The sequence below is a fragment of the Vollenhovia emeryi genome, unplaced genomic scaffold (assembly GCF_000949405.1).
Source record: "Vollenhovia emeryi isolate VEMERY1.0 unplaced genomic scaffold, V.emery_V1.0 DF939140.1, whole genome shotgun sequence".
Taxonomy (NCBI): Eukaryota; Metazoa; Arthropoda; class Insecta; order Hymenoptera; family Formicidae; genus Vollenhovia; species Vollenhovia emeryi.
The window spans coordinates 50,361-77,542 of record NW_011967226.1 but is presented as its reverse complement, the minus strand read 5'-3'; the positions used below and the strand labels follow the sequence as shown (position 1 = coordinate 77,542).

Sequence of the window (27,182 nt, the reverse complement as noted above, 5' to 3'; positions counted from 1 at the left end):
ATTTGAGAACGGAAAGGTTTCTCCCAATTTAAGATTTTAACGATGAAACTGGATATTCTAGATGAATTTACGGACGAGCTGATTGCGTTCGGATTTCAACCTGCGGTGGACACGATTTAAATAAAAGACCCGTGACACGTGATGTCTCGCGATGATATATGCGTGTTACTTCAGTCGCTACCTTTTTTTATTACGTCCATCAAAAGTATCTCGGCGATCGTTCAGTCACGAGACATTCCAAGCAACGCGTGAGGAGATTTGCAAGAATGCGTGTATAACACTCGAAATCTTTGAATAAAGACGTACAATACGTTGTAAAGTGTTTTGTAAATATATCAATCTAAAACTTTTAAAGAAATCTTCCTTGGATTGCCATCTATTATAAAAAATTTCCAACGTCAGTGTTTTCTTGACCGTACCTGGCATTTTTAATAATACAGAAAATTTATTGCGAAAATTATTACCTCAGCCAGGGTTTGAACCTGGACCTCCCTACACTATACGCGGGCGTCTCATCAATTCGACCACCGAGGCATATGATATTTGTCGCAATAACAGTATAAAGATGTTGTCTACGCGACTATTTCGACTTTTTTGAAGTGCGCGCCGATAAGGGTTGTCGGCCGTACGAGATTTTTAAGTTTTCCCTCCCCCCTTTCCCAATTGCGTGGGAAATACCACGTTTATAAATAAAAAAATTGGCTGGGCATTTATAAACTAATTTAATCATGAATTAAGTGCATTGATCTGTGTAGCTGATGTTTACACACGGAAAAAAGAATGATGTTGTACCAACAAGATCAGTGTAATTGAAATAAAATCGTTGAAACAACATCAGCATTAATAAATGAAATTAACATCAGATTGTCGTTTTAACAATCTGGATATTTAGTTCAATGCTTAAAATTAAAATCCATAGCAAACACATTAGAATGAATTATTTAAGTTTGTGGCAGCCCATGACGTTAACGTTTAATTCAAGCAACTTCATTTTGTTTAATTCAACAGTATTCTTTCTCCGCGCGCCGAATATATGAATCAGTATTAATATATCCTCTTCTTTTCCGAATAACCTACTTGCACCGGTTTTATTTACTACGAAACGAGGGGGGGGGGGGAGCGTGTTTGTTGTGCACTTCTGATTCGTGCAAACTGCACCGCGGGAGATCGCGGCTAACGAGCTTTTTCCTAGGCTCTTTCTGCCGGAGTCTAACTAAAAAGTGCCTCATAATAGCCTCGCAACCCCGTGTGCCGCCATCGAGCGTGTCTATAATCAGAAGGCACTCGCGTCACGCGAAGTCCCGCATCACGCGAAACGCCCGATACTTTCCGAGAAACCGAGACTCGGAATCGGCGGTCCACCTGTTGCGCCCATTAAACTCTAACCCGCCCTTTTCTAATCCACCACGAAGGACCCGGTCGATTCACGCATTAGCCGTACCCGCTACCGCTGTTACGCTCGTATCGCGTGGATTTTTAGGCATCTCGTAACACCACACGCAGGTCGCACACCTGCTACTTCTCTCTCACGGAAGAGATCGTCGCCTCGTTCGGAGCGTGTAACTCGAATTACTACCATTTTTTTCTTCTTTCACTTCGGCAATCAATCCTCCCCCCTCCCCCCCCCCCTCCGCCGCTCTCTCGTCCTACTGTCCGTTTTTTTTTACACGGGTCACTTAGACGCCGGACAGGAAGCGCTCTTGCAATAGTCTTTTTTTTCTATCCCTCCCGTCGGAAGAATCTCGCAGTGTTCCGTAATCCCAGCATCCGGTTTCACATTTCCATCGCGTACGGCGCGGCGATGCTCGATTTCGGGACGAGGATCCCGTAAGCTGTGACAAATGACTCGCGATGACCCACGGAGCCGTTGTTGCGACAGTAAAATGGATAGACAAGCGGCCCACCTGGAAACGCCGCCGTCACGAGGAGCCGCTAAATTATTGGATTGCGCCAGCTTTCAAACGGTAGAAAATTACGCCTCCCTCCAGGGAAATAACGATTAGAAATTATGGTTTTATATTGATATGCAACAAAACCGATAATATTATAGTACTCCGCAGATACAGCTAAAGCAAACGATTCTTAATTGTTTCATCTCGAATCTTTTTCAAATGGGAAATGCAGCTTGTCCAATTAATCTCCTCAGCCTAAGTCGTCTCGCAACACCCACGACTCGCGTCTTGTATTCTGCTACGTAACAATGGCGAATCCTTAAACGGATCCCCCGGCTTTACACATGTTCGCGACTGAAATAGTTGTCAGTGTTCCCCGTAGGTGGGCACAATGGATGACTCCTCTCGCAGGAAGCTGCGAGAACGAGAAAGGAGGCCTTTTATATTACGCTGAACGCGCAAGAGACGCAGACGCCTCCGTGTTTGCTTGTGTTTGCGCGATCCTGCGGAAAATCCATTGAGCCGATGGTCCAACAGTGCAGCATGCTTCCCATTGTGGCAGCCCGCGGCGGTTGTTACGGTTACCCGTAGAATCGGGGCCGGTCGTTGTGTTTAGGATGCGACCGGGGGTGTAAACGGGGCGCAAACGGGGCGCAAACAGGGCGGCAGTCAGAACCAACGACCCGCCATTGACATCGCTTTGTCGTTGTTAAGGATTTATTTTCGTAACTCGACGAGGCTCTCGAGTACAATGCCATAGCTGTTAATACTTAACGAATGCTTATCGAAAAAATTGAGTTTCCATTCGAAAGAACAATATGTGCGCAACTCTCTCGGTAATCTCTTTTGATAGAAATTTATGTTCCGAGATAATCTCAAGAGATTTTTCAACAATACGTGATCCTCGCGAGAATAAGTTAATGGATAAGCTCGAGACTCAGATTTGAATTTCAATAGCATTATGGGAAACGACATATGTGTATACGGGAATCCGTATATCTTCGAAAAAAGTAAGAAAAACGCTGGTGATATATCGTAGCGTTATCTAAAGTATTCAATCCTCAAAAAGCCCGAATCCAATCCAGTTTGGCTCAGCTTGAAAAATTTAAACGCCCCAAGAGATCTCGGGGGATTCTTGGTTAAGCCTTGTAAACTCGTAAAAGTCGAGGGAGATTTCAAGACGCCATCGAACCATAAAAGTTACCCCATTCCCTCCCCCCGTCGTAAGTAGCAACTGGCGTCCAATTTAAAGTACACTGTGATCAACAACGGAACGTCGCGCCTACCTGTTGCTGTCACATGCGATATACGTACCAATAATACCCGGATCTTTATTAGATACAGAAAAAAACGCGAAGAAAAGCCTTTACGATAATCTTGGGACGTTTTATGGGACGTCTCGGGACGGTGGCGATATAAGGGGGGAAAAAAAAAGATATATATCGATGCTGATCGAATACGAACGCGCGCGACTAATTGGACCCGAATAAAGAGCGCGCTTGTATAGAGTCGAGAAACGTATCGTAAAAGTTCGAGTGTACTCGTCACAACTTTATGTCCGACAAGTATACGCGTAAATACGTCGCTGCCAAGAGTCTCAGCTGCGATACTTAAAAATCACTGGCATCGCTCCAAGCCGTCTCATTAATCGTTAATCCCGATATACGTTTATTACTCCCCGGGGAATAAATTTTGAGGAAAATTTCAGATTAAACTCCAAGAGACTTTACGATTTCTCAATAAATTCCTAATGTTACGAACATATGGGACGTGGCTTGAAATCGTTGAAAAAAATTTACGCAATTTAAAGAAAATATATTTTTCTAGAGGTGCGTATCTCTCTTATGAAGTCCCATGTCGCCCGAGAGAATGAGCAGCCCAATGAATGTATTTATCATTCGAGAGAAGCTGAAAACGGGCAATAATTTTTCCTTCAATAGGCTACACGATTGTACGTATGTCGGATATTTCCGAACACGCTCGCGTGTGAGAGTGTCTCGGGGCAGACATATCTCGTTTAAAGCGATACGCGCTCTCCACCCCGCGGCGCGATGTACAAACTGAACGACACACCTCAGCGTGTGGGTGCGATCGAGGGCGATCGGCGTACAATGAGATCGACACCGTCATGGAAACGAGAGAAAGAGCTTTCGCGCAGAAACTTCCGAGAAATAGAATCGCACGGATTGGTCACTTTTCATCCACAGGGGTGAAACGGTCCAGTGCGCCGTACAAGATATACCCGGGCTCGCCCTTTTCTTCGCGTCCACCTGGTGGGATACCGCGAGACGGTCAGCTTCACAAAGATGTACGCGCTGACAAAAATATTTAACGACAAACGACATTGTCCCCGCGGAAGCGTCGTTTCCTCAAGAAATTGCAACGTTCGTCCGCTGAATCCGCGAGCGGTCCAGCGGCGACGCACTGAAAGGTTTCGGTAGCGACACGCTGTCTTTTTGACCAAAGTTTACCCACTGCTGTTCACGAAACCCTCAACAGAGAAAGAGAGAGAGCCGGTTGTTATGTATTATTCAGAATGTGTCGGACTCAGCTTGATGTCTGTTACAAATATGGTGAGATCGGGAAATGCGGAAAATAGATGCTGCGAAGCTCGAAGATTGTCGTGTCTGTATGTGAGGGCCCGATCACTAATATAGTTACAAATTAATATTAAAAATTGCAAAATCTCAAAAGAAATATCGAAGGGCCGAAATAAATTCTTTTCAAATGTTCTTACTGCGTAGCCTGCGATCTGGCACAAGCTCAATTTAATGCTTTAGACAATTCAATATTAAGTATAATTCTCGTTTCTGATAGGGAAAATCGATTGTAAATTTTGTCACAGGATTTATGCGCGATGGACAGCTGATAGCTCTGGGGGAACTTGGATGTCAATTGCTTCCAACGAAATGAATTGCGATATGAATTGCGAGAACGCGGAAGCGACCCTTTTCGATCGGCGCGCATGATTAAACGCCGAAGCTGCAATTTCTGATGCGCAATTTAAAACAAGCGCACCTACGTCCGCCCGGCTCGGGAGAGAAAGACGCCCGCGAGGCTCTTTCACGCTCCCTCGCTCGCAATATGCGCGTAACGTACAATAACTCACTATACAAATAATCGGGGTTATGAGGAACGCGCATGGCGGGGGAGAATCCGCTTTCACTATCTCCGTTCGGGCGCGAGAGCGTCTCCCCGACACCCCCGGCAATGCGATCCTTGGCCTCTTTATACCTCGGCCGCAGGAACTTTTTTTTCACGCCGAGCCCCACTTTTATTATTAACGCCCTTGGGTCGTCTCTTCGTGGGCAGATCGAGGCGAAGGCGCGAACGGGGCGGCCTGTTTTCGCCTCTCAAAAGGGCCCCGGCCGCCTTCTGCTCGCGAGGCACTCACGCGTCAATGAGGATGATCAGCTCCGAGGGCGTCGAAAGTGACACCGTGGAGGCCCGCAGGACCCCGCTAACTACATCGCGGCTGTCACAAGTGTTGCTGGATTACAGGGCGGAAGAAATGCGGATTAGAGATTCTATTCCGACGTGGCGGCGCGAGGACGTTATTATTTTCTCTGGTTACGTCTCGGGTTCGCGATCCGACACCTTCGCGGTACGTGACCGGCCGCAAGATAACGAATAAAAAAAAAGACTCCGATTAGCGTAGGGTAGTTATTAAAAAAATCGCGTCGGAACACGTTTCAAATGATCCTAAATAAAACGCATCCCAATTTATTCTTCTTCTCCTCCCTCATCGATCATTCTGTAGTATCGAACTTGGCAACGCTCAGTTTTCGAGAAAATGTGTAATTAGTTTTCGACCGTTTTATATCCCTTCTGCAACGATCAAGTCAGTTTTGCAAAATTTTTTCAAGACAAATTGATCACGAATTATACGGGTTTGCAACAGTTAGGGAATATCATCGTCAATTAATTGTGAAACGCGTAATTTTCAGTCGTAAAAGGTTCACGGGCAGAATAAAATCGCGCGGCTTTACGTTCCGTGGAACTTACCGAGCGTTTACCGAAATTGCACCTCGTTAGGCGCACGCAGCATAAAGACAATTTGCAATACTCTTTTCTCTTCGCGGATTATTCATTACATACGTGACGCATGAAATTAACTTAATTAACCATTAATTTAATCGCCGCCTCCCTTCTAATCGTAAATCTCGCGCTGCTCCTTTTACAGTCCTGAAAACAAATCTCGCGCGCGTTATGGCCCCCTAAATACCTCGCGTTTAATTGTGCTCGCGTCTGGCGACTAAGTATCGCCGTGAAATATCCGCAAGAAAGCCCCTATGGACCCTTCCGAGACGAAAACAGGCCGCCCTTCATCGCCCAAGGTGATCTTGGCTGTAAAAGTCTTCGGGCGTTAAAAACCTCCTCCTTACCAGAGGAAGCATCTTCGTGCCACGCAGACATAGATAGTGAAAGCAGATTCTGCACAACTTCTTCTCGGAGTCCCACTTTTGGATCAACGAATGCTCGAGCCGAGGCAGGCGTGAAAAGGGCACGCAATTGAGCCCGTGCAAGTACTTATTGAAACGCGATGAAAGCCTTCGGGATGGAAAGAGAGAGAAAGAGAAATAATACAATTAGTTAGAATATACGTATAAAACTCTTTCTTTCACCAAGCTTTGCTGCCAAGTAAAAGCGCCGTGACCTGTAATATGTGCATAAAATAATAATAAAAAATCATGAAAGTTGACAAACACTCGCGAGATAGAAAATAGGATTGCATTTTATATTCACGCGGGCCGTACACGCGAGCGCTAACTTTCTCTCTCGCCCGAACCCCAGGCTTTACATAATATTTTATCGTTTTGAGCAAAATCAGATTACAGGCCAAGTTTCTCCGTCTTTGCAACGCCATATGGCGACAGGGGAAAAGGTTACGCTGTTCAACAGAGAATAACTGAGACGCTGACACGTAATTTTCGTAGTAATCAAAATTCCTTGAACATCGACGAAACGGCGCTGAATCACAGGATCAATCAGAGTCATAATATTTTATGGTGATGTGACAGAATCTCGAGCAGAGGTTGAACGCCGTTGGTCGGACACCCACTTGGCGATTAAATTAGAAACTCATGAAAATCGAGCAGAGTCACGTCATTTAACGGTATAGGATCGCTAATTGGCATCAACCTGCTCCTCTCCGTTCTCCGTAGGATCGGTGATCCTACAAAGCGGGGCCCTATTACTTCCGGCGGCAGATTCGCTCCGCTACGAGTCAAATTAGTTTAAAACGGTATCCACAGTCCAACCCGCGTTACATAAGAAGATGAAACCAGGACGAAGTGAGAAAGACGAGGGAGCGAGCCTGTAAATTGGGATCGCTGCGCAATTTCTATAGGGGCCTCGCGGGCTTGTGGGCGGGGACTTGCCCTTGACAGGACGAAGAAAGGATCCAGAACCCAATACGGGCTAACTAAGTTCGACGAGTGGGTGCAGGTGTTCGAGTTTTCCAAAGGATCTCCGTTATACATGTCGATATTACGATCTCGATCTGTGTATCAGCGCGAGCGGGCTCGTTTATAAATTACTATTATACGAAGGATAGGTAGCGTTAATTTCATTCCGTACGGAGAGAGCTTTTTCTTAAAATTCATGTAATCGTGGAATGATTTGACATTTTTCGAGAACTTTATGAGAGTTTTTTGAAATTGTACCATACGTTTTACTAGTAAAATGTGTACTAAGTATGATTACTAGAAAAATATATGGTAAAATTTCGAAAAACGCTCATACAATTTTTCAAAACGCCACGTTATCCCACGATTACATGATGTTCAGGGTAAATTTTAAAAGAAGCCTTTAGAGTGTTAAAAGTTTCAAATGTTACAATTCCTCGAAATATCTAACGATACAATTAAATATTCTAGCTATACATACATTGCATTTACAGAAAGATTGTTTGTCCTAAACATTTTTTCATAAAAAACCTTGTCCTAAATAATAATTAAAGCATCAAAGTCGTCTCTTTACTCCAACTTTTGACAACAGAATATTTAATTCCTAATTTTTTATATCTTGTAACAGTTACGCACACGTTGTGAAATCGCGCGCACAAATCCTTGTGTCGACGTGCAAACTACATTGGATTGTAGGATCAGCGTGTAAAGGTTGTAAAGGATCTCTAAGCGGGTCCTAAATCCTCGCGGTGTCTGGTCTCCCTGGTCTTGCACGTTTCGCAGTTAAATTCGTATGTCGCGACCCAAAAAGGCATGAGAGAGGAACCGTTCGTGCGTAACGGGTCGTTCGATTCATCGAAGACGAGCGCATTCTACTGCAACCTCGATCCTTTCCCAGATCGAGCCCGATTAGGTCGTATTTTGATTCGTAAGCAGAGGTCTTACGGTGATAAAGAAACGCGTATTTGGAAAACACGAGTCCTACCGCGGACATCTTCACGCGCCACCGGAGATATTTAACGATACGAGCCCTTGTAAAAAAATCTATTGGGTGTGGACTTGCACGCATGGTCGAATCTATGACGCGATTGGCAAAGCTACTGGGAGAAAAAAGAAAGAATAACATTGTCAAATTCAGACGCTGCCGAAATCTTTTCCAGCGGCGTTGAGACGACGCCTCTGATTTCAATCACCTTCCATAGGCCTGTCTCACTTTGCAGCTAAATTTTCTAGATTGCCACAAACTACATGAAGCAACTTATCGTCTTCTAAATAAGATACAATACAAACAACTTTAAAATTTAAATGTGTAGAAATAAATTAGAATATTTTTCCGAAAGCTATTTAACTTCTTGCTGCATTTTTCTACATAGAATTAACGGTATTACTAGAAACGACCATTATCTGCGCTAATAAAAACTGTTTTAATTGTAGGTATATAAAAACATTAATAAATATAAAAATAATTGCGGTAATTTTAGGATTTTTCACAATATGATTCGTAACATGATGGTAGCAATATAAAATTTTGTTTTGAAATATGAGAAAAATATCTAACTATTTGCAAAATATTTCGATTCTATATGCTATCCCCATTTGGCATTTGACAATGTAAGAATTTTTACAGGGAGGAATAATCGCTTAAAAATTACTTGAGCATTGCAGAGAAATTTCGTGATTCTCGCTCGCTAAATTCGTGCACGCAAATCAATTCGAAGGGCTCTCTAAAATTGGACACGATCAATGAAAATTGTTTGACTTGACAAACGCGTTCGAGCCTCGGCAAACATGAACCGTGATCGGTCTATATACTCCACCGCTCGTTTCCGTCGGAACGAGCATGAAGTTGATACCGAATAAGAAAATTACTCGGCAAGTCCGTTCTAGATCGAAATAATTTTCCACGCGAGGTCGACACGCCGAGCCGCAGGATTTTCGCGCCACTTTTCCGCGGTGGATGGATAATGCACAGTCTGTACTGACAGCATTGTGCGCCACGATTTTCACGGTCGCTGAGACCTTTTCGGAGGTCCCTACCACCCGAATTGTTCGCCCGAATCTAAGGTGTTGAATAAAATCGATGGCAGCGGGGAAAAAAATCCGCGATCGTCGAGAGGTTGAAAAGGCAATCGCGTCACGCCGATTTTCGCGTTGCCCGGTAGAAAGATCGAGGCAGGAGCGCTCAAAGGAAGGTAAAGAGAAGCGGTGGCGGTCTAACATGCACGAACGGGGACCACCCGTTCCGCCGCGTTAGCTGGGGCCCGCGGCATCTCGTTTCTTGCCTTTGAGCCGACCGATTTCGGGACTCTCCGCCGACCTCTCTTCTTTCTTCCCTCGCGGACGAGCCACTTTTGTCGCAACCACCCTTCTTTCGCGCGTTCACCACCCTAATATTCCGTGACGACAGGTCACTCCCGTTTCTCTACAGCTACCAATATACTCTCCCTCCGTGCTCTTGGTTAAACGTTATACCCAAGGCCTGGCTCGCCATCAAAAAGACGAGCAACAGCTGTCGAATCATCCGCCTTGATTGCTCGGCTAGAAATGAGACAAGAATCACGACAAATTTTATGAGCGGACTCTGTATCTAGCGATTCCTTCACGTTTGCCATATGAACTAATCAACATCGAAATACTCACGCCAGAAATGTTTGAGCAATTAAAGTTTTCTTACATTTTGCAAATTAATTTACCAAGAATTGCTCTAATTAACGTTTAATTCACTCTGTATTTTAGTTATACGACAATTTTAAGTTATTTTTTTACTGCAATAAACTTTCTCTTTCATAAAGGAAATAGAAACCTATCTGTAGAGAACTGTATGAAATACCGCGAACAAGGCACGCGTTACAGGTTAAAATAACACCACGTGTTGATTGCACAACGGTGGCGGCAACGAGTTTGGCAGAGTAATTTTTGTTTCGAGGGAGGGACCAACCAGTTACGGTGATCATTCGAGAGGCGAGACCGTGTATGGAGAAGTAATTGCTCGAATTCGTTCTTGTTGTCAGCTGATGTGAGAGTCGGATGCCTCGTTCGTTATTTTCGGCCGAGTCGTGCCGAAAAAGGCCGCTGTAATTAAATCTTTTAAAAGTGATTTAATAACACGATTTCGGGACTATACGCGACGATAACGTTGCGTCAGGCGTGGCATAACGCGATCTCGGGGAACGTCGCGGAGTAAAGAAAAGTTCGAGGTGAGAAACCGAGGCTTCTCCTCGGGCACTCGCGACGGACAAACGCGATCGAGGGTTTCGCGATGTTTTCTTTCGAGCGGAAATCGCCGCACCGTTGCCACCGAAAAGGAGCAATACACGCTTGGCGATTCACAAGGAAAAAAAAACCTACGAAATTACGAGGGACTTAGCGATGTTCAAAATATTGAATAAACCAAAAGGCCCTCCTAAATCTCACGGGTCGTTGACATGGAAGTGTAATTGGAAGTTTTCAAGCACATAATTTAGCTATATGGTTTTTCGAACGTTTCAGCTTCAGGTATTTTTTCCACGATGGGATCTTAAGGTAACATCTTTAATCAATTACCATTGTGTGTAAAAAGGTATTTGATTATTCATTTCAAATAAATGACTGACTCTATTGGACTTGTTGCGCAATCTAATGTATCATTATTTCACCGAGGTGGTCGAGAGATAAAGAAAGAAAAGAGATATGCATTTAATTGTGCGACGCAGCGAGAGAGAAACGCGTTCCACGGAAAATCCGGTTGCCTCTCCAGTCACGCGGGGAGCGCGTATAAAAAGGCAGAGGAGTCTCACGCGAGAAGAAATACCAATTTCCACGCACGCCACGAAATCATCTTATAATAACACGGAAGGGATTTTTCCCTTCTGTTGTTCATCACGCCAACGTAATGATACGGAAGATTTCTTTTCCCGCGTTGGTAGTCGCCTCGCGCGAAGGATAAAAGAAATCGTGCCACCGACGTACAAGGAGATTATAATAGTCATTAGGCTATTTCGGACGTTGCGAGAAAGAGAACGAGCGGGGGGGGGGGGGAAAGGGAGAGGGAAGAATACAGGAAAGGAGAGGAGAAAGGGGGATCTCACTCTCTGGACGGACCACGGTTTTTTGTGCCTCGTGGGGGTTTATAGCGTCGACGGGGCACTTGTTACACGGCAGTGGATGCACGTGTTCTAATGGATGTGCCGGACGCGGATGGGGAAAAAAATGTGGCTTCTCTAGGCATAGGTTAGGCGCGGAGGGATATCTAGGAGTCTCGACTTCGTAGGATAGGCGAGATAGATGATGAGCTCGAGGCACGCAGGGCCGCATTCGATCGCCGATCCTGAGAAGCAATTTCAAGAAACTCATTTGTGAAATCGGACATTTCCGAACGGGAAACCGTCGCTTAATTTTTCTCTAGAAATGGAAACCACGGAATCACGTATATTTATATTAACTATTTCACAAGGATCCTTTGTAAAGAAGCGCAAGTTGTCAATTTGTCTCAATTTGTTCGCATTCACGAGTCCATAATTTTAGCAATGTTTGTTAAATTTTACGTAAGGACAAAACAGTCGGTAGATTGTCCGAACTGTGTAAAATAATATTATAAAACAAATTACCTTTAAAACAAATGTATAGAATAATAATAAATTAGCTATTTCAATCTTCTAATTTAAAATTTATAAAAATATAATAATTTAAATATAATAACTTATGAATTTTCATAAGTTATTCTCATAAAATGTGCCGCAGATATTCGCACATTTATTTGGGCGTTAAAAGAGATTATATTAAATTAAATATTGAAACACAAATAATACTTTAAACAATGAATTTCGGACAATTACGAGATAGTCATAATGGAATTTATAGAAAAGATAAGACTGCAGCCCTGGATGAATAACGTTATCTGACTCAGAAATCTTCGAAGGACCCACAAGACTCTTGCTCTTCTCTCTTTCTTTTTCTACGTTCCTTTTCGCTTTCTCCTTCTCTGGCTCACCCTTGCACGTGTTCAATTTCAGCCCCTTTGAAAGCTCATTCCTTATCCCACTGGTCAGGATCCTAGAGAATCCTCACCGCCGGACTCGAATGAGGTCCTTTCTCGGCCAACCGCTCCGCCCACAGGACCCTTCGCGCGCGAGAAAAGGCCCCAGCCAAAGAGACCCATCAAACTGCTCCTCCACGTGTACGTAAAAAAAGACTCGGTGGGCACAAAGACGAAGGGAAGGCCGTCGGCGATGGCCGTCGTCTCATCTTCGCGAAAAGTCATTGTCACCTTTGACATTCGAACGGGCATTTTCGAATAATTGTTATCGTACTTTGGCGATTCGGGGCGAGCCCAGACGGCGCGGCGACCCAGAAGAACGTCATCATGTCGACGAATGAATCAGCGTTGAGCGTTTCGTGAGGCGCCGATACTTAATAGAAGCGTGATAAATTTCACAATAGACGAGATATAGCGCCGTCTTGTATCGCGTGCAAATTACCCAGGAAAATTGTAATTGTAAAAATAATCAAATTTTATCGCGTTTCATCAATAAGCTAAAATTATTAAGATTCTCTCTTTTTTTTTCTTTCAATTTTTAGAATTAAATAATTTTAAATGCGACATGTAATATTACATTATTTCTAGATATCTTAAATTATAAAACCAATAACACTTGGAGACAGAGAGTAATTTTTGTAAATCATTATTATGCTTCTAATGGTAATTATATGTATATTGCATATTAATAGTGAGAACTGGTATCTAACATTATTAGCTGTTACAAAATTATATGTATATTTATATAAGAATATTTGCTGCACGATACTTTTCACACAAAGTATACCGTTTATCGTCTTCTTTTTCATGCATTGTTTCAGAATCTGTTTAGTATCTTTTTATACTTAACGAATATGACGGACTTACAAGTCTTGCGCATCTGCGATATCGCTACATCCGCGTCCGACCTCCCAGAAATAAAACGCACTCGACAGGACCGAATGTTACTCGCATCCGAACGGGATGCAGCGTCCAAAAAAAGGGGGATCGTAAAACGCGAAACGAAAAAGAATCCACGAGCATCTCTTCTCCCGAAGGAAGACGAATCGAATAGACAGGATACCACGATGACACGGTCCACGCTAATCCAGTGATAGAAATCCTTAAGCTGCTACCGGTCATCCGGCGGCAGTGTAGGAGGGCGGCACAGAAAGGGAAGAAGGGAAATGTATAATTTATAATGATAATCCTTTAAGAATGGATCCGTGCCCCGAAGGCAGATTCACGGTCCTGCGATCTTCAATGCGACCCTCTCCTTCCGACACACTCTCCTTTCAAAACTCTCCCTCCGCTCGAAAATTTTTTCTTCTCCTTCACCCCCGGTCGGGTGAATCACACAAATCGATCGAGCATGCGGCAGTTTCGTCAGGATCTTGTGTTTACATAGGTGCAGGACTTTACGGGGAACAGCTGTTTATTTAGGGACATAATGGTGACTCGTAAATGGAAACGGATCTTTCCGAGCTCGACGCGCAAGACTTTGGAAAATCTTTTCGATCCTAAGGTTCGATACGGAAGGAAGGAATATCACCCCGCGCAGTCCTCCAAGAAGTTTGTCGAGACTCTCGAACTGGGTGTACCGAGTAATGTTTGATGTTGATATTAGGATTTTCATATTGATCTTAGAGACTATCAAGCTCATCATAAACGCGTTGACGTCTTGATTAAGTTAACGTTCCGAAGGACTTGAAATCTAAAGTCCAAGAAAATGTGACTCGCGTAGTCTTACTACTTTTTACAAATGCACAATTAAACTATTTTACGTAAGTAAAATATTATATCTTATACGTAACAGTGTACGATAAAAACGCGAGGAAAATTCAATCCTTAGAAGCAAGGTTTCCTTTCTGCAAGTCTAAGGGGTATGTTGATGAAGATTTGCATCGACCGGTTCTTAGCATTGTACAAAAGCAACGAGTGAAAATTTCGAGGATGTCCCGAAGTAAAATTTATGCGTCGCGGACACAGTTGCTCGCAACCATACGAATCCTTCCCCTTTCTATGGCGTATCTGAGATGATGAAATTCGCCATTGAAAACTACGTGTCGTGGCATCACGCGAGAGAGTTAGAATGCGCCCTTTTAAACAGACTTTCTCACAACCCCCCGAGAATGCACTCACCCACGTTCGATTCGCTTTTCAAGCGTCGCGGCAGGTCCTCGCATCCGGCATCCTCCTTTACGCAAGACTTCGAAACGAGGACCAAATACTGATCTGTATGGAAGATCGAGCAAGTTCGAACTCGTCTCGTTTGCCGCTTGCCCGTGAAGAAACTCGATCAAAGCGAGTGTGCCCTGAATGCTCTGTGCAGGTTTGAACCTGCACCGGAGGATCCGACGCACGGAATCTGCTGCAAGCATTTCGAGTTCACGTAACGCGTTACACAAAAAGAAATCTTTTCTTCTTGAGCAGAAATCATTCCGCCTTTGTGCAGAATGGCGAAACGGATCTGTTCGAACTTGCGAGGATCTTCAAAAAGAGTCTTTCTTCGAGATTTTATTCGATCTCGTTTTATTTTTTTCTAAAATTGCACAATTCTTTCGCGATTCCTAAAAGATTATTTCTCGACGTTTCATCACGTACAATTATCTTCGAAATGTAAATTGTCGAAGAAGACCGGAAGCGATTGAAAGCGTGATGCAATCCACATTCAAACTTTTACTGTTATTGATGAAGATAGTTTAATAGTAAATCGATATAAATATATTTCATGACTTGAAAAAGAAATATATACATATGCTTTGAGAAATATCGCAAAGCACTCTGAATTTTTCCCAGATCAAATAGCGGCGATAGTTTGATAGAGTTCTTAAAAATATAAATCTATATATCTATATCTATATTTTAAAAGTATGTCATAGATTACTTTTTAATTTTTCAGCCAAGAAGATTTGAGAAAAATGTCAAATTACACCAACGAAAAGTATTGTACGCAATGTCGGGTAAATAGTTCACCCCGAATAATTTCGTCCTACCGCACCGTTAATCCGACATCTTCTGCACAACCCTTCGAGCCGTTAACCCAAAGTCCCAACCCTTTTACCTGCGAAGCACCGAAAGGGTTAGCGGAAACCTGCGAACAATACGGAAAAGGGTTTCCCCTCCGACGGGATGCACCTGTGAAAGGGTTGAGTCGCGGGATAAAAGATCTCCGAGTCAAAGTTCAGGATGTTAGCGACAAGTGCAATAACTAAGACAATTAGTTGTTCGCGGACTAATTTTTCCGTTTCCGGCGTAAATCTACGATGCTGGCAATTTCAATCGCACACCTGGTGTGCTTTGTGAAAATGTAGAGAAAGGGCTGCGCAACGGCAGCTGCGGAAACCGCGTTGCATATGCGCGCGCCGTACAGTCGGTGGTGCGCGCGACAAGTTTTCCCGGCGAGAGGCGAGTCGGCGACGGCCGATGACGACGACGAATCAACCCTTGAAACGTCTTGAATTCTCTTTCAATACGTTCGATTCGCTCTAGGCGCAAGATCGAAGTGTCGCTTTTATGATTGCGTGCCTGCGCGCACATGTGCTCGGTCGCGCGAGGGCGCCCTTTGTGCGTGCGTTTGACCCTTTTTACCTGGATCACTCGCATCTCTCGGCTCTCGTTGTGGCGCGGGACGGGGACGAAGGGGAGAAATGACGAACAAACACCGGCCGGTGCTTACCCCGTACGGTGGCCTATTCAACGCGCTGTGTAAGATATGCATCTACGATCCCCAATGGAACCCGAAAATAACGAAATACGAACGGAGATTTTTCGTGATTTTGAATAATATTGCATTCACCCCCGTGGCCACCCTTAACCCCACCCAGTACCGCTTCAACGTTTCAATGGGATCGAAAGGGATCGCGGCTTTATGGTCCAGCCCTTTTTATTCCGTCCACGGAAATTCCATGGACCGGTCCGAGGGGACAAAGGATTCCGCGTGGTTCTCTGACGGATGGACGAGCGAGTTGAGACGCATAAAGAATTTATCCGCGAAGGATGGATCGCTCGAACGTAAGAAAACGGCGAAATACTGAACGACATCTTTCATTTTGTCGCGCAGGTTTCAATGTTCACTGCGAAAAATTAATTAACAATTCGCGGATGATCGTTGTCGCGTATATTTTAGCGCTAAATTAAAGCGTTTTTCAGTTTTGCGTGTGAAAATGCATTAATGCAGAATATAACAACGAACGCATAAAATAATTAATAAGATAAGTATGTACGGTTTGAGTAGAGTAACATTAAATGTAAAATAGCGCAACGTGCTTGGCGCAAGGCTTGCGTAAAAATATGTACATGGACTCACCAATACCGCCACCCGGAACTCGTCGATCCGCTTCAGTCGTCCCGCGTTGCTGCTTCACCTGCGGCAAAAATTAGAGAAACGTTAATTCACGAAATAACAGTGCGTTTTATTGCATGGGTGATAAAACGCGTCCCGGCCGGCCAACGCGCGGCCGCGGCCGGATACAAAACGAAGGAAAACGCGGCAAATTATAAATCGCGGGCGCACTTCAACGCGATCATCAAACGTTTCGTCGAAGACACGCCGAGCTTTACGAATTACGAGCGGTAAAAAAAAAAGCTCGTTAGAAACCGCCGGGCGTCCCTCGGTAATTCGACTCGATTACACATGGTGCCGCCTTAATAACCGAAATTTGTATCGACCCGCGACCGACACCCCCTAAAAAATATTTAATAAGCACCGAAAAAGTGTAATAATGTCGGCCTACTATAAATTCACTCTGTTCGCCGCGAAGTGGCAAACAGCACCCGCTAGGCTGATGCGATCATTTGAGGTAACAAGTGCAATCAAATAATAAATAAATTTTATACGACTTTAATACATCCCTAATTACGTACAGTCCCTTTCAAAAATATGTCATATGTTTTCTTTATCTCTCTTTCTCTCTGTATAGATTTAGTTACATTGTTTTATTACTGCATTCGTTAAGTAATAAATATAGAAAAGTTTTACTTACATATTTAACACAATTATAAAATGGTAGACTAAAAATATTACACGATTCAGATATAATGTATTGCGATTATGAAGTTTTCATTTAAGTATCACGTTAATGTTAGAAATAATAAGAATCCGTGACGAGTCATTCGTATGGAATGATTTGTACGAATTATTTTCAAGAAAAAAGGAGAATAGTATTGTTTACAAATTCCTTGCACGCGTTAAATTCGGATTTGTTTGCGCGAGACGAGAAATAAAATTCCAAGCAAGATCTCTGTCTGAGAATGGCATCTATCTGCCTAAAACGATTACCATTCTAGGCAAAAAATAAAGACAAAAATAGAGACATAGGATAAAAGCTGTATACGGTAGAGAGAAGAGGGGGAAGAAGAGAAGAAGAATTGGACTATTTTTCGCCTTGGGTATAAACACGAGGTCTCCTCGTTCTTTAATAACATCTTCTCTTTGCTGTATCTTTGTCGCTTTTTTATCCTTTTTTTATCCTTTTGATTTTTTTCCTATCAATTAATAAATAAAGATATCGACTGACGATTAAAAAGGAAGTGCCAAGAAGACTGCGATCCACACGAGAGGAACAAGAAAGGCTTTACACCCTCAGAAAGGATTTCTGTTACCGAGACAAAAGTATTCTTGACGCATTTATATTTCTCACAACCTCATTTAGTATAAACATAAGACGATATCGAAATAAAATCAACAATTCTTATTCTCCTCTATTGAATTAAAAAAGATTTACTTACTATATTGAGACAAGAGTAACTTATATAAATGTAAGTATTCTTGCGTTTAGAATAAATTTTCCCTCCATCTTACAACGCACCAAGTTGGCACCGCGATATTCCACAAAAGACGATGTATACTATCATTTTATTTTAGAATTTTGGAATTTTTCATTTAAGATTAAAATATTCCTTTCCCTATAATAAATATGGCTGGCACTATATCGATCCTATTTTACGATACATTGAAGTGTAATAGCGTTGGATCCAAAAATATTTTCTGTGGGTGTACGATTGTTCGATAGCTAATAAAACCGTACAGCCTCTAATCATATTATACATATTATATAACGTTAAATATGATTACCCGACAAAGGTTCCGAAGATCACACTTAACCCAGGTACGGTATACAAAATCAAGTCAGATGGAAAGCAAAGTGCAAATGTTACGCGATAATTATCGTTGCGTACTGCATCGTGCAATTTGCATCGGGCGAATCAACTTGAGGAATGCGCGTAAGAGAATCAACGCGGCCTTCTCTCTTTTCTCGCGCGCGCTCACGCGTAATGGTACCGATTTTAAGATCGAGATAACTCGCTGCATCAGCCACGGATGCAGTTACCTTCGCCTCGAGAAGTGAAGCGGGACGCAGCCTATCTTGGCACCGGCGCGGCAGCTCGTACGGATTTCGTCGTTCCACTTACAAACGATGCTATCGGGCATTAAAATCCGTGGAATGTTCTCGGTGGGATATTTTATTACCGCTCTTAGGGTGTTTCATCAGGGGAATCATATCGCCTTTCGATTAGACGCACCATCGCTAAGGGTAGATTAGGATCGAGTTTTCGGATGGCCTTTAAATCTCGACGGCACAAAGCGTTTCCGGGGGTGGGGGGGGGATATATTTTTTTATTACCCTCCACAACGACATTAAATTCAAACTAATTCGAGTTCGAATAATATCGAATTACCTGCCAAAAAGATTAGAAAGTTTTATACACAGACAGTGATATATTATTGTACTTCTCAATTAATTTTATGTAAATCATGTTGCATGATACAAAAAGAAACGAAATGAAATTTTGTCGAGTCAGTTTATTCTAAAAAATTTTAAGTTGATTAAAAAATTAAATGATATCGATGATAAAATGTCCCTGCTGCAAAATACTCTTCAAAGCTACAGAATGTATGAGAGAGAGCATCCAGCGTCGGGTGTCTCTATCCTGGACAGTTTTGCGCATTACGAAATACGGATATCTCGATATTGCGTATCCTTTGTTTCGCCCCTGCAATCATCTCGCCAATTTATCCACAACCGACTCAATAAGCCGCAAAGGAAACCATTTATTAAAGTCCGCGAGAGAGCGAGCGGAGCGACCGCGGCCGAGTAACGTACGTCAGAAATTTTCAACAGAAACCAACCGGATTCACGGTGGGCGCCGTGCACAGGCCGAGTTATCTCGATCTCGAAATCGGCACGATTACACGCGAGTGCGCGAGGAGGAAGCAGAAAAAGAAGCAGAGGAAGGCGGAAAGCGGAGAAAGGGAGCGAGAGCGAGAGGAGCGCGGCGGACGAGGATGCACTTCTGCTTGCACCTGCCGGTGACGTCAGAAGGGACTTCTTGTTTGGGCCTGCTCAGCCCCGGGGGTCACTACTACTGTTTTAGGTTGGCCTGCTCGTTTCTTCGCCTTCCCTTTTCCCTTCAGCCACGCTTGGGCCCTCCTTTCTCGCATCTACCCGTTGCATCGTCGAACGTGCGTGCGCAAGTCGGACTTGATGCGTGAGCGCAAAGAATGCCGCGGTCATTGCTCATATATTAATTATATGCTAATGAAAATGTGGAATCGCGTTCTCGGGCGCTTCACGAGCATTTCCATGATCGCAATCTTTCCGAGAATGGCTGCAACTCCTTTGACGAGTGGTTATGTTACGTAATCACATGGTATTTATTGGAGTGAAGACTGCGGAAATTTGCTTATAATGCGTTGCTTTTAATCTTTTCTTTTACCTGCATAAAAATAGGGTAGATCCCCAAATCAAAGCAAGTAATTTATATCTCGTTAATTCTCGCAGGTATCCCGTTTCCAGATCGGTAAAATAATGTCAGATTGTATAACGTCCGATATTCACCGATACGTGCGATGGCGCTTTACGGAATCGTAAAAGGATCCTTGTAGGACGCTGCGAAAAATAAATAAAAGAAACGCACGCGTGCATCCTCGAGCCATCCTTTAGACGCATTCCGCGACGCACGTTCAGTCCGATTATTCAAGCGTTCGCGAATCCCTTTTCTCGTCGGTTAATGACGCGATAAGCGATATTATCGCGTGGCAGAATGCCAGGGGTAGCGTTTTAATCAAGATCGTGTCATATCGCTCACCTCTAATGTTTGCCACGGCCGAACGTGAAGGGGATCGCACGCTCCACCTATAGAATAACGTTTTATCTGATGGGACCCGCGACACTCGTTCCGCATGCGATTTGCATAATCTAATACCCTCGTCGGGAGGCGCGGAATAAATATAGGAATATGACGCGCTGTTTTTGCGAGACTCGAAGCGGCGCGTATAATTTGCGAGCGTGATAATGGCGTCGGGTGCTGTGTTTCTCAGCGAAAATAACATTTTTCTCTAACTTCAGCTGTCTCGATGCAAACAAATTCTGATTAAACTCATAAATATAATATTACTAAGTTGAAAAATGCACGGCTATCTTTATAATCAAGAGTGATTTCTCGCTTAAGTAAGAGTTGGAAAGCAGTGACACGAAATTAATTTCAAGAAACTTTACAATACATAGTAAAATGACGTTGGAGAAGATCGATAGAATATTTACATCTTGACATTCTCCAACGTGAAAACTGTCGCTAATGTATCGAGTTAAAAACAATTTCGAAATCGTAAAGTCGAAATACATTAACGCCTAAACGAGGAGTTTGTGTCGCTAATTGGCCTGGAGCGTTACGTTCTGCTGAAGGGGCATCGCAAAACGTATCTTTGAAATTTGTCATGTCGCACGCGCCTGTGACCTTACGTTTCGCTTGGGCGATACGTCATTATCGACGCCGTAAAACGAGTATAAATCTCCGGAGGGATACACGGTGCGACTGCTAAGATCCAATGAAACGTTTCCAAATCGCTGTTGCCGCCATATAGCGAATGAGCAAAACGATCATGAATTATTAATTCCACGTAAGACGCCTCCGGGACGACGTGCGCGCCCGCACGAAAACACGTGGGCGCGGCTTTAAATCAGGACACCGCGCGAACGGTCTCGAATTAATTAAAATTTGACGGTCGTATTAAGAACCGGTTGTAAGATCTATCCGATCCGGCGGCGTGAGGATCCTGCGAGATGAGAACGATCGCCTCTTACCAACGCGTGGTGAGCGGCGGGGAGTGAGACGGGCGGTCCCCGGGGACTGTTAGAACAGAACGTCCGCGGATCTGCTGGCAAACCGGTTTAAATCCACGGTTAACAGGAAACGCGCGGAATTATCCGTTTCCTCAATTTTCATTAGAGAGCTGCCTACGAGTTAGAGGGACGCTCGGGCTGGACTCGCTGCCGCGATTAAATCCGTTAGATTCAGTAGATCGGCAAACGCGACAATTATCTGCGAATATATTGTTTCATGCTACCTGGTCACCTATGTTAATTCCATGTGACCGGAAATAAGCGAGGCTTGAGCGCTTCGGCGAATTTATGTTTGCGCGATACCTTACACGCGACACACTCCATTGACTTGGCTACCACGTGGGTGAAACTTGTTGATCGATATGCTTAATTATCCATGACGCTTGTAAATTCGCCATTCGTGCGAAAGGTCGATGATTTTTCGGCTAAATGTGCAACGAGGCAGAAATCGCGGGCTCGCTCGAGTTAAAAATAAAGGTGAAACGCCCGTTAAGTTAATAATATGATATCAAATATTCGATGAACTTTCCGAGCATTTAAAATTGGAGATAAACTCGAATCAGAATTGGAAATTATATATGTAAAGACTAATCGATATAATATACATAATATGTAAACGCACGAGCATCTTTATATCAAATTTATATCAATAAACATAAATTACAATCCGCATATTGATACTAAGCTTGCAGAAAAACACTATCGGTTGATAGAAAATTAATGAGACTACAGAAATAACGGAGAGATATTTATGTAAAAACAAATCTTCGATGAAACAGTTTGAGAAAATTTCAAGATCGAAAAATGATATTCAAAAACAAAAGTAAGGAAAGTAACCCTTGCAGCCTCAGTCTCGGTTCACCTGCCTCAAGCCACATTTCTGAAATGCAAGCGAAAACAAATAATACCCGAGTGTACCTGTCCTCCGAGGGGACAAAGTTTGCCTACGGCATATGGCCATGGTGTGTGCCTGCCCAGCTCGACAAGACCCCTCCGCAACTCGATTTTCACCCTCGGTGGATTTCCACTGCTGTTCAGGTGCATCGCCGAAACCGCCCCTAAACCGCCGGTGATTTTAAATTGGCACAAGTGAATTTTTTCCCTCCCCCTGTCCCTGTCTGTAGACTAAGTATTAATTATTTGCACCTGCACGAGGAGACAATCGAGAATCCTTCCGATACACATTTATTAACTGTACGCGCTTATAGATTTATCTACGTGGCGCTAACGTACCCATTACTATTCACCTGACGCTCGCATCGTGAAACAGGTTGTGAAAAAAAGTCCCACCCCGCAAAAAAAAGCTCGGCAATTCGTAGGGTGCGAGAGAGGTGAAGGAGAAAAAGTTCACCTTCTCACAAAACTTTCAGACTTTTTTATGACGGTACAGCTAATGGACGCGCCGTGATCGTGTCATGAAGACAGGGGGCCGAGTTCCGAGATAACAAAAAATCCGGTCGGAGGGGAGGAGGGTGTATTTAATAGCGGGGGTTACACCGCACCTATCACGAGGCGTCTAGACGCTTCTCGGCTCTAAATCTCTCGTGCGCACTGGGGTAATGAAGGAAGCCGGGGTACGTTATTACCGCACGTTAATTACTATAACTTACCAGCTAGCTGTACGCTAACCCTTTGGCTTAAAAATTCTCAGCAACGATCGTAGCTGGAATTGCTCTTTTTAGACCGAAGGGATCACCGATCCAACAATTACTCGTACAAAATTAATAAATACCGCAATTAAAAAATATATTCGATAAAATGGTTCTAATAAAATTTGAATAATAAATCAATGTTTATATAATATTTGATGACTGTAATTGTAGTTTCACGAGAACTTTAGAGATGATGTGAAAAACGTTGATAAAAAATAATTAAAATATTTGCACGTGTCCAATTGAACTTTTATATAATAAAACTTGGCAATAATTTTCATTCAAATTTTGGTGTATAAAATTTTATAGAACTACCTTTCCTCACCCCAAGAATCGCGCATGTGTAAGGTGTAGAAGTTCTGCATTGCATTGCATCTCGAGTCACGCTACTTCGCGTGCCGAAATTGAATACACAATCGATTGTACTTTACATGAGTTGATGTAATAAACGTTTCGTGAATCCCACAGTCGACAAAGTCCGTAATTAAACATCGAGCTTTCTTCGTTCATACCATTATCTCTATTATCGCCGATGTCGTGTACACGCGGTCAACTTATCATCCTCGAGCCAATTCCTATGCTAACAGCGAGGCGCAACAAGTTGGTTATTCTGTATTCAGTGTAAAGCCGACGACAAAATCCGTCTCACCTCACGCAAGCTCGCGTGACGCGCGCGAACGTGTTACAACAGGATCGAACCAGTCTCGAGGAGCAACACCACCCCCTTCACGCTGGAAATCCGGACTCTATCCTAGAGAAAGAGACCCCTCTAGAAAGCCTAAGAAATCGGAGTCACGCGGAAAGGCGAGGATCCACTACGTAGAAGGTCGGACGGGGGTGATCACGGGGGTGTGCGCGCACGTGTATGTGTATCACGAAGGGGGCCCCTGCGAGCAGGGTGCCGCAAGGACCGAGAGATAGGTGGTGGGCGATCGGGCGGCGAAGGCGGAGGAGGGAGAACACCGGCAGATGGTCGGCGTGGACCTCGACGTGGGAAGCACCGAATTCGTCGTGTTCCCACAGCCAGAGTGCACCTGCCTTCCCCACTCTGTTACCCCGTGCAGCCTCGGCGGGGCTATATAAGGACGGGGTTGCTCGTACTAAGGTACCATTCGCTCACTAGCCTCTCGCTCCAAAGCGACTTGCCCGAAAGCACATATCCTCCGCTTTCAAGTTCTCCCGCCAAGTTCCTATCGAACGACAGTTCGTGCCACGTGTTCCGAGTTCCGACAGTTCGGAAGAAAGTTCAGTGTACCGTGGTCCGAAGGAGAACAGAAAGAGAGAGAGAGGGGGAGAGAGAAAGAGAGAGAGGGAAAGAGATAGCGAGAAAGAGAGAAAGAGAGAGAAGAAAGATGGCCGCTACCACCACCATGAGCGACCACACGCTGTTTGACTTGGAGCTCAACGACGTGTTCGAGAACGAGCTCAACGACAATCTCTACAACCTGAAGATGTCGGAAGACAAGGCCATGAGCAGCCGCAAGAGCAGACGCATGCTGAAGCCGCTGAAGCCGCTGCTGCGAATGCTGAAGAAGCGCACCAGCAGTTACGTCAAGAGCAACAAGCGTCAGGAGGCCGTGCCTCAGGTGGGGATCTTCACCGAGGAGATCGAGAATCAGAACAACGCCAACGAGGCGCTGGAGCGTAGGCTCCTGCAGGAGCTACGGGACGCCGAAGAGGGAGCCGCCATCACCGTCTGCCTGGACGGACAGATGACCGTCGTGCCGGTTGTGCCTGGTCAGTGCTACGTGCCGGTGCACTTCGCCCACACTCATGCCGGCGACTTCTACTGGACGACCCTCAGCATGGCCGACCGGGACCTGTGCTACAAGGAGCGCGCCTTCTCGCAGTACCAGCTTCCCGAGGTGCAAGTGGCGTGAGGTGTCGTCATCCAGAACGACATCATCTACCTCAAAGGCGGATCACCCGAGCCGATTACTCGAGATTCGCACAACTTCCCCCCCGCGGAAGCGTGTCCTCAAGGTCGAGGACCCAAGCTGTCAATCGAATTGCGGGGCGACAGCTTAGACAGACATTTCGAAACTGTGATCGTTAGATTATATTATGTAGATTTTAATTCATTCACGATTGACTGATCGAGAGGAGCGTTTCTTGCAGATGTAAAATTAATACATCAAAGAGAAAGAGAGGCGCGCCATATTTTATTTTCTTTTTTACATTACGGCGATACATTTGTCGCGTTTGTGATATTTGTACCTATTATATGTATACAAATTTATAGAGTGTTATTTCAAGATTGTGATAACGGCTTTAACGTCAGCAAGCATCGCTGACACTTTCCTATTTGTCTTCCACTATGTTTGTTTGAAATAAATGTTACTCATAAGCAGATATACCTTTTAATCAATCTTCCCCTTCATCTTAGTCTTAAGCAAATAATTTTAAGAATAGTATAGAAACCTTAAATTTCGTTTATTCTTTTCAAATATACTAAAGCTACAAAGAAAAAAAAATTACCGCAAAAAACTCTTTAAATTCATCTAATCTTCTTTAAAAATTCTTTCCTCGTATCATCAATTAAAATACTAACACAATTTAAATACTTAAATTCATTAATTATAAAATTATTTTTATTATTTCTTTAAAATTTCATTAAATTTAGCGATCTGAAAATGTTTCAAGAATTCCAAAGTCTAACGCAAAAGATCTGGCCAGGCACTTAGCATAAGTTCGAAGAAACAGTGGACAAAACTATTTCATTCATAAGAAGATGCAGGGAGATTTTACGCGGGAAAACTTCCTCGAGGTGCACGGAGGTACGTATTCGAAGAGATTATAACTTTCAGATGCGATCATCGAAAGAGAGAAACCTAAAGAAATTCTAAATTTCTTTTTCTCAAATGTTGATTTAATCATTTACCCTTAAACGGTATCACTGCACCCACAGAAAAAAATTTCCAGATCCAATGCTATTACATTTCGATGTATCAGAAAATAGGATCGATATAGCGCCAATTACATTTGTTATATAGGGAAAGGAATATTTTAATCTTAAATGAAAAATTCTCAAATCTAGAATAAAATGATAGTGTGTATCGTCTTTGAATATCGTGGTGCCAACTTTGTGCGTTGTAAGACGGAGGGAAAGTTTATTCTAAACGCAAGAATATATTAAGTTACTCTTGCCTCAATATAGCGAGTCAATCTTTTTTAATTCGACAGAGGGGAATAAGAATTATTGACTTTATTTTGATATTGCCTTATTTTTATACTAAATAAGACTGTGAGAAATATAAATGCGCCGAGAATATTTTTTGTCTCGGCAACAGAAATCCTCTCCGAGGGTGTATTGTCACATATATAAAGCGTTTCAACGTTTTTATATACATAAAATATAGTTCCAATCAATTGTGCTAACACATGTAAGTTACAGAGACGCGCGATATTGATTCTTTTGTAATATATTCGGAAATAGAACAGGGACAAAAAAGACAGACAATAGTTCGTTTGACCGAAAATTCTATGCGGATATGATCGATATCATGCGCACGTGTTGTCCATATGTGACAGACACATGTCCACTGGGGGCGGGGGGGGGGGGGGTAGATAGGGTGTGTGCTAGTTTCGCATGATTTTCTACGGTGGACACGCGAGGGTAGAACCAACCCTTAGACAGATAAAAGATACCACAATGATCGGTAGCATAATAGAATAATCGGAAGGGTGAATAATTTGCACGTTATACGATAGTATAATCCAATTTTGTTTACTTAATAGGGGCACTCAATCGTGAAATGCTGATAGCACCTGGCACTATGATACTTTGTTAATAAAAATAAATAAGTAATCCACATTATTTGCAATAAAAAGTATTGTAGTTTGTAAGAGAAAAGCAAAGTATACTGTATGCACGAGTTTTTATATACACTCATCTAATTTAGAATTTAATTTAAAGGCAAATCCTTTTAATATCATCAGTATAGCTGTTAAAATTACAATAAATATCGAAACTCACGCGCGCTTTTTAAATTTAATTTCAAAATCAATGGAAACACTGCAAAATTAAAACAATAAACTTCTCAAATCAATCTCTTTAGTCTACTTACATAGCTGACGAATGAATTAAACGATTCAGCGAACAAAGTAGCTTA

The 27,182-nt window shown here is 43.3% G+C and overlaps 2 protein-coding genes across 3 annotated transcripts in view; one reads left to right on the top strand and one right to left on the bottom strand.

The window, feature by feature from the left end:
- The window catches only part of LOC105567090 (tubulin polyglutamylase TTLL4-like), a 140,050-nt gene that overhangs the window by 86,192 nt on the left and 26,676 nt on the right, over positions 1-27,182 (bottom strand). For both annotated transcript variants that reach the window (XM_012021645.1, XM_012021644.1), the window contains exon 2: positions 16,603-16,660. The gene's annotated coding sequence lies outside the window, so the exon portion shown is untranslated. The remainder of the gene's footprint in view (positions 1-16,602; positions 16,661-27,182) is intronic.
- LOC105567089 lies at positions 24,379-25,367 on the top strand. Its single transcript, XM_012021643.1, has one exon. It carries the CDS (start codon positions 24,423-24,425, stop codon positions 24,948-24,950), a length of 528 nt encoding a protein of 175 aa, XP_011877033.1. The 5' UTR covers positions 24,379-24,422; the 3' UTR covers positions 24,951-25,367.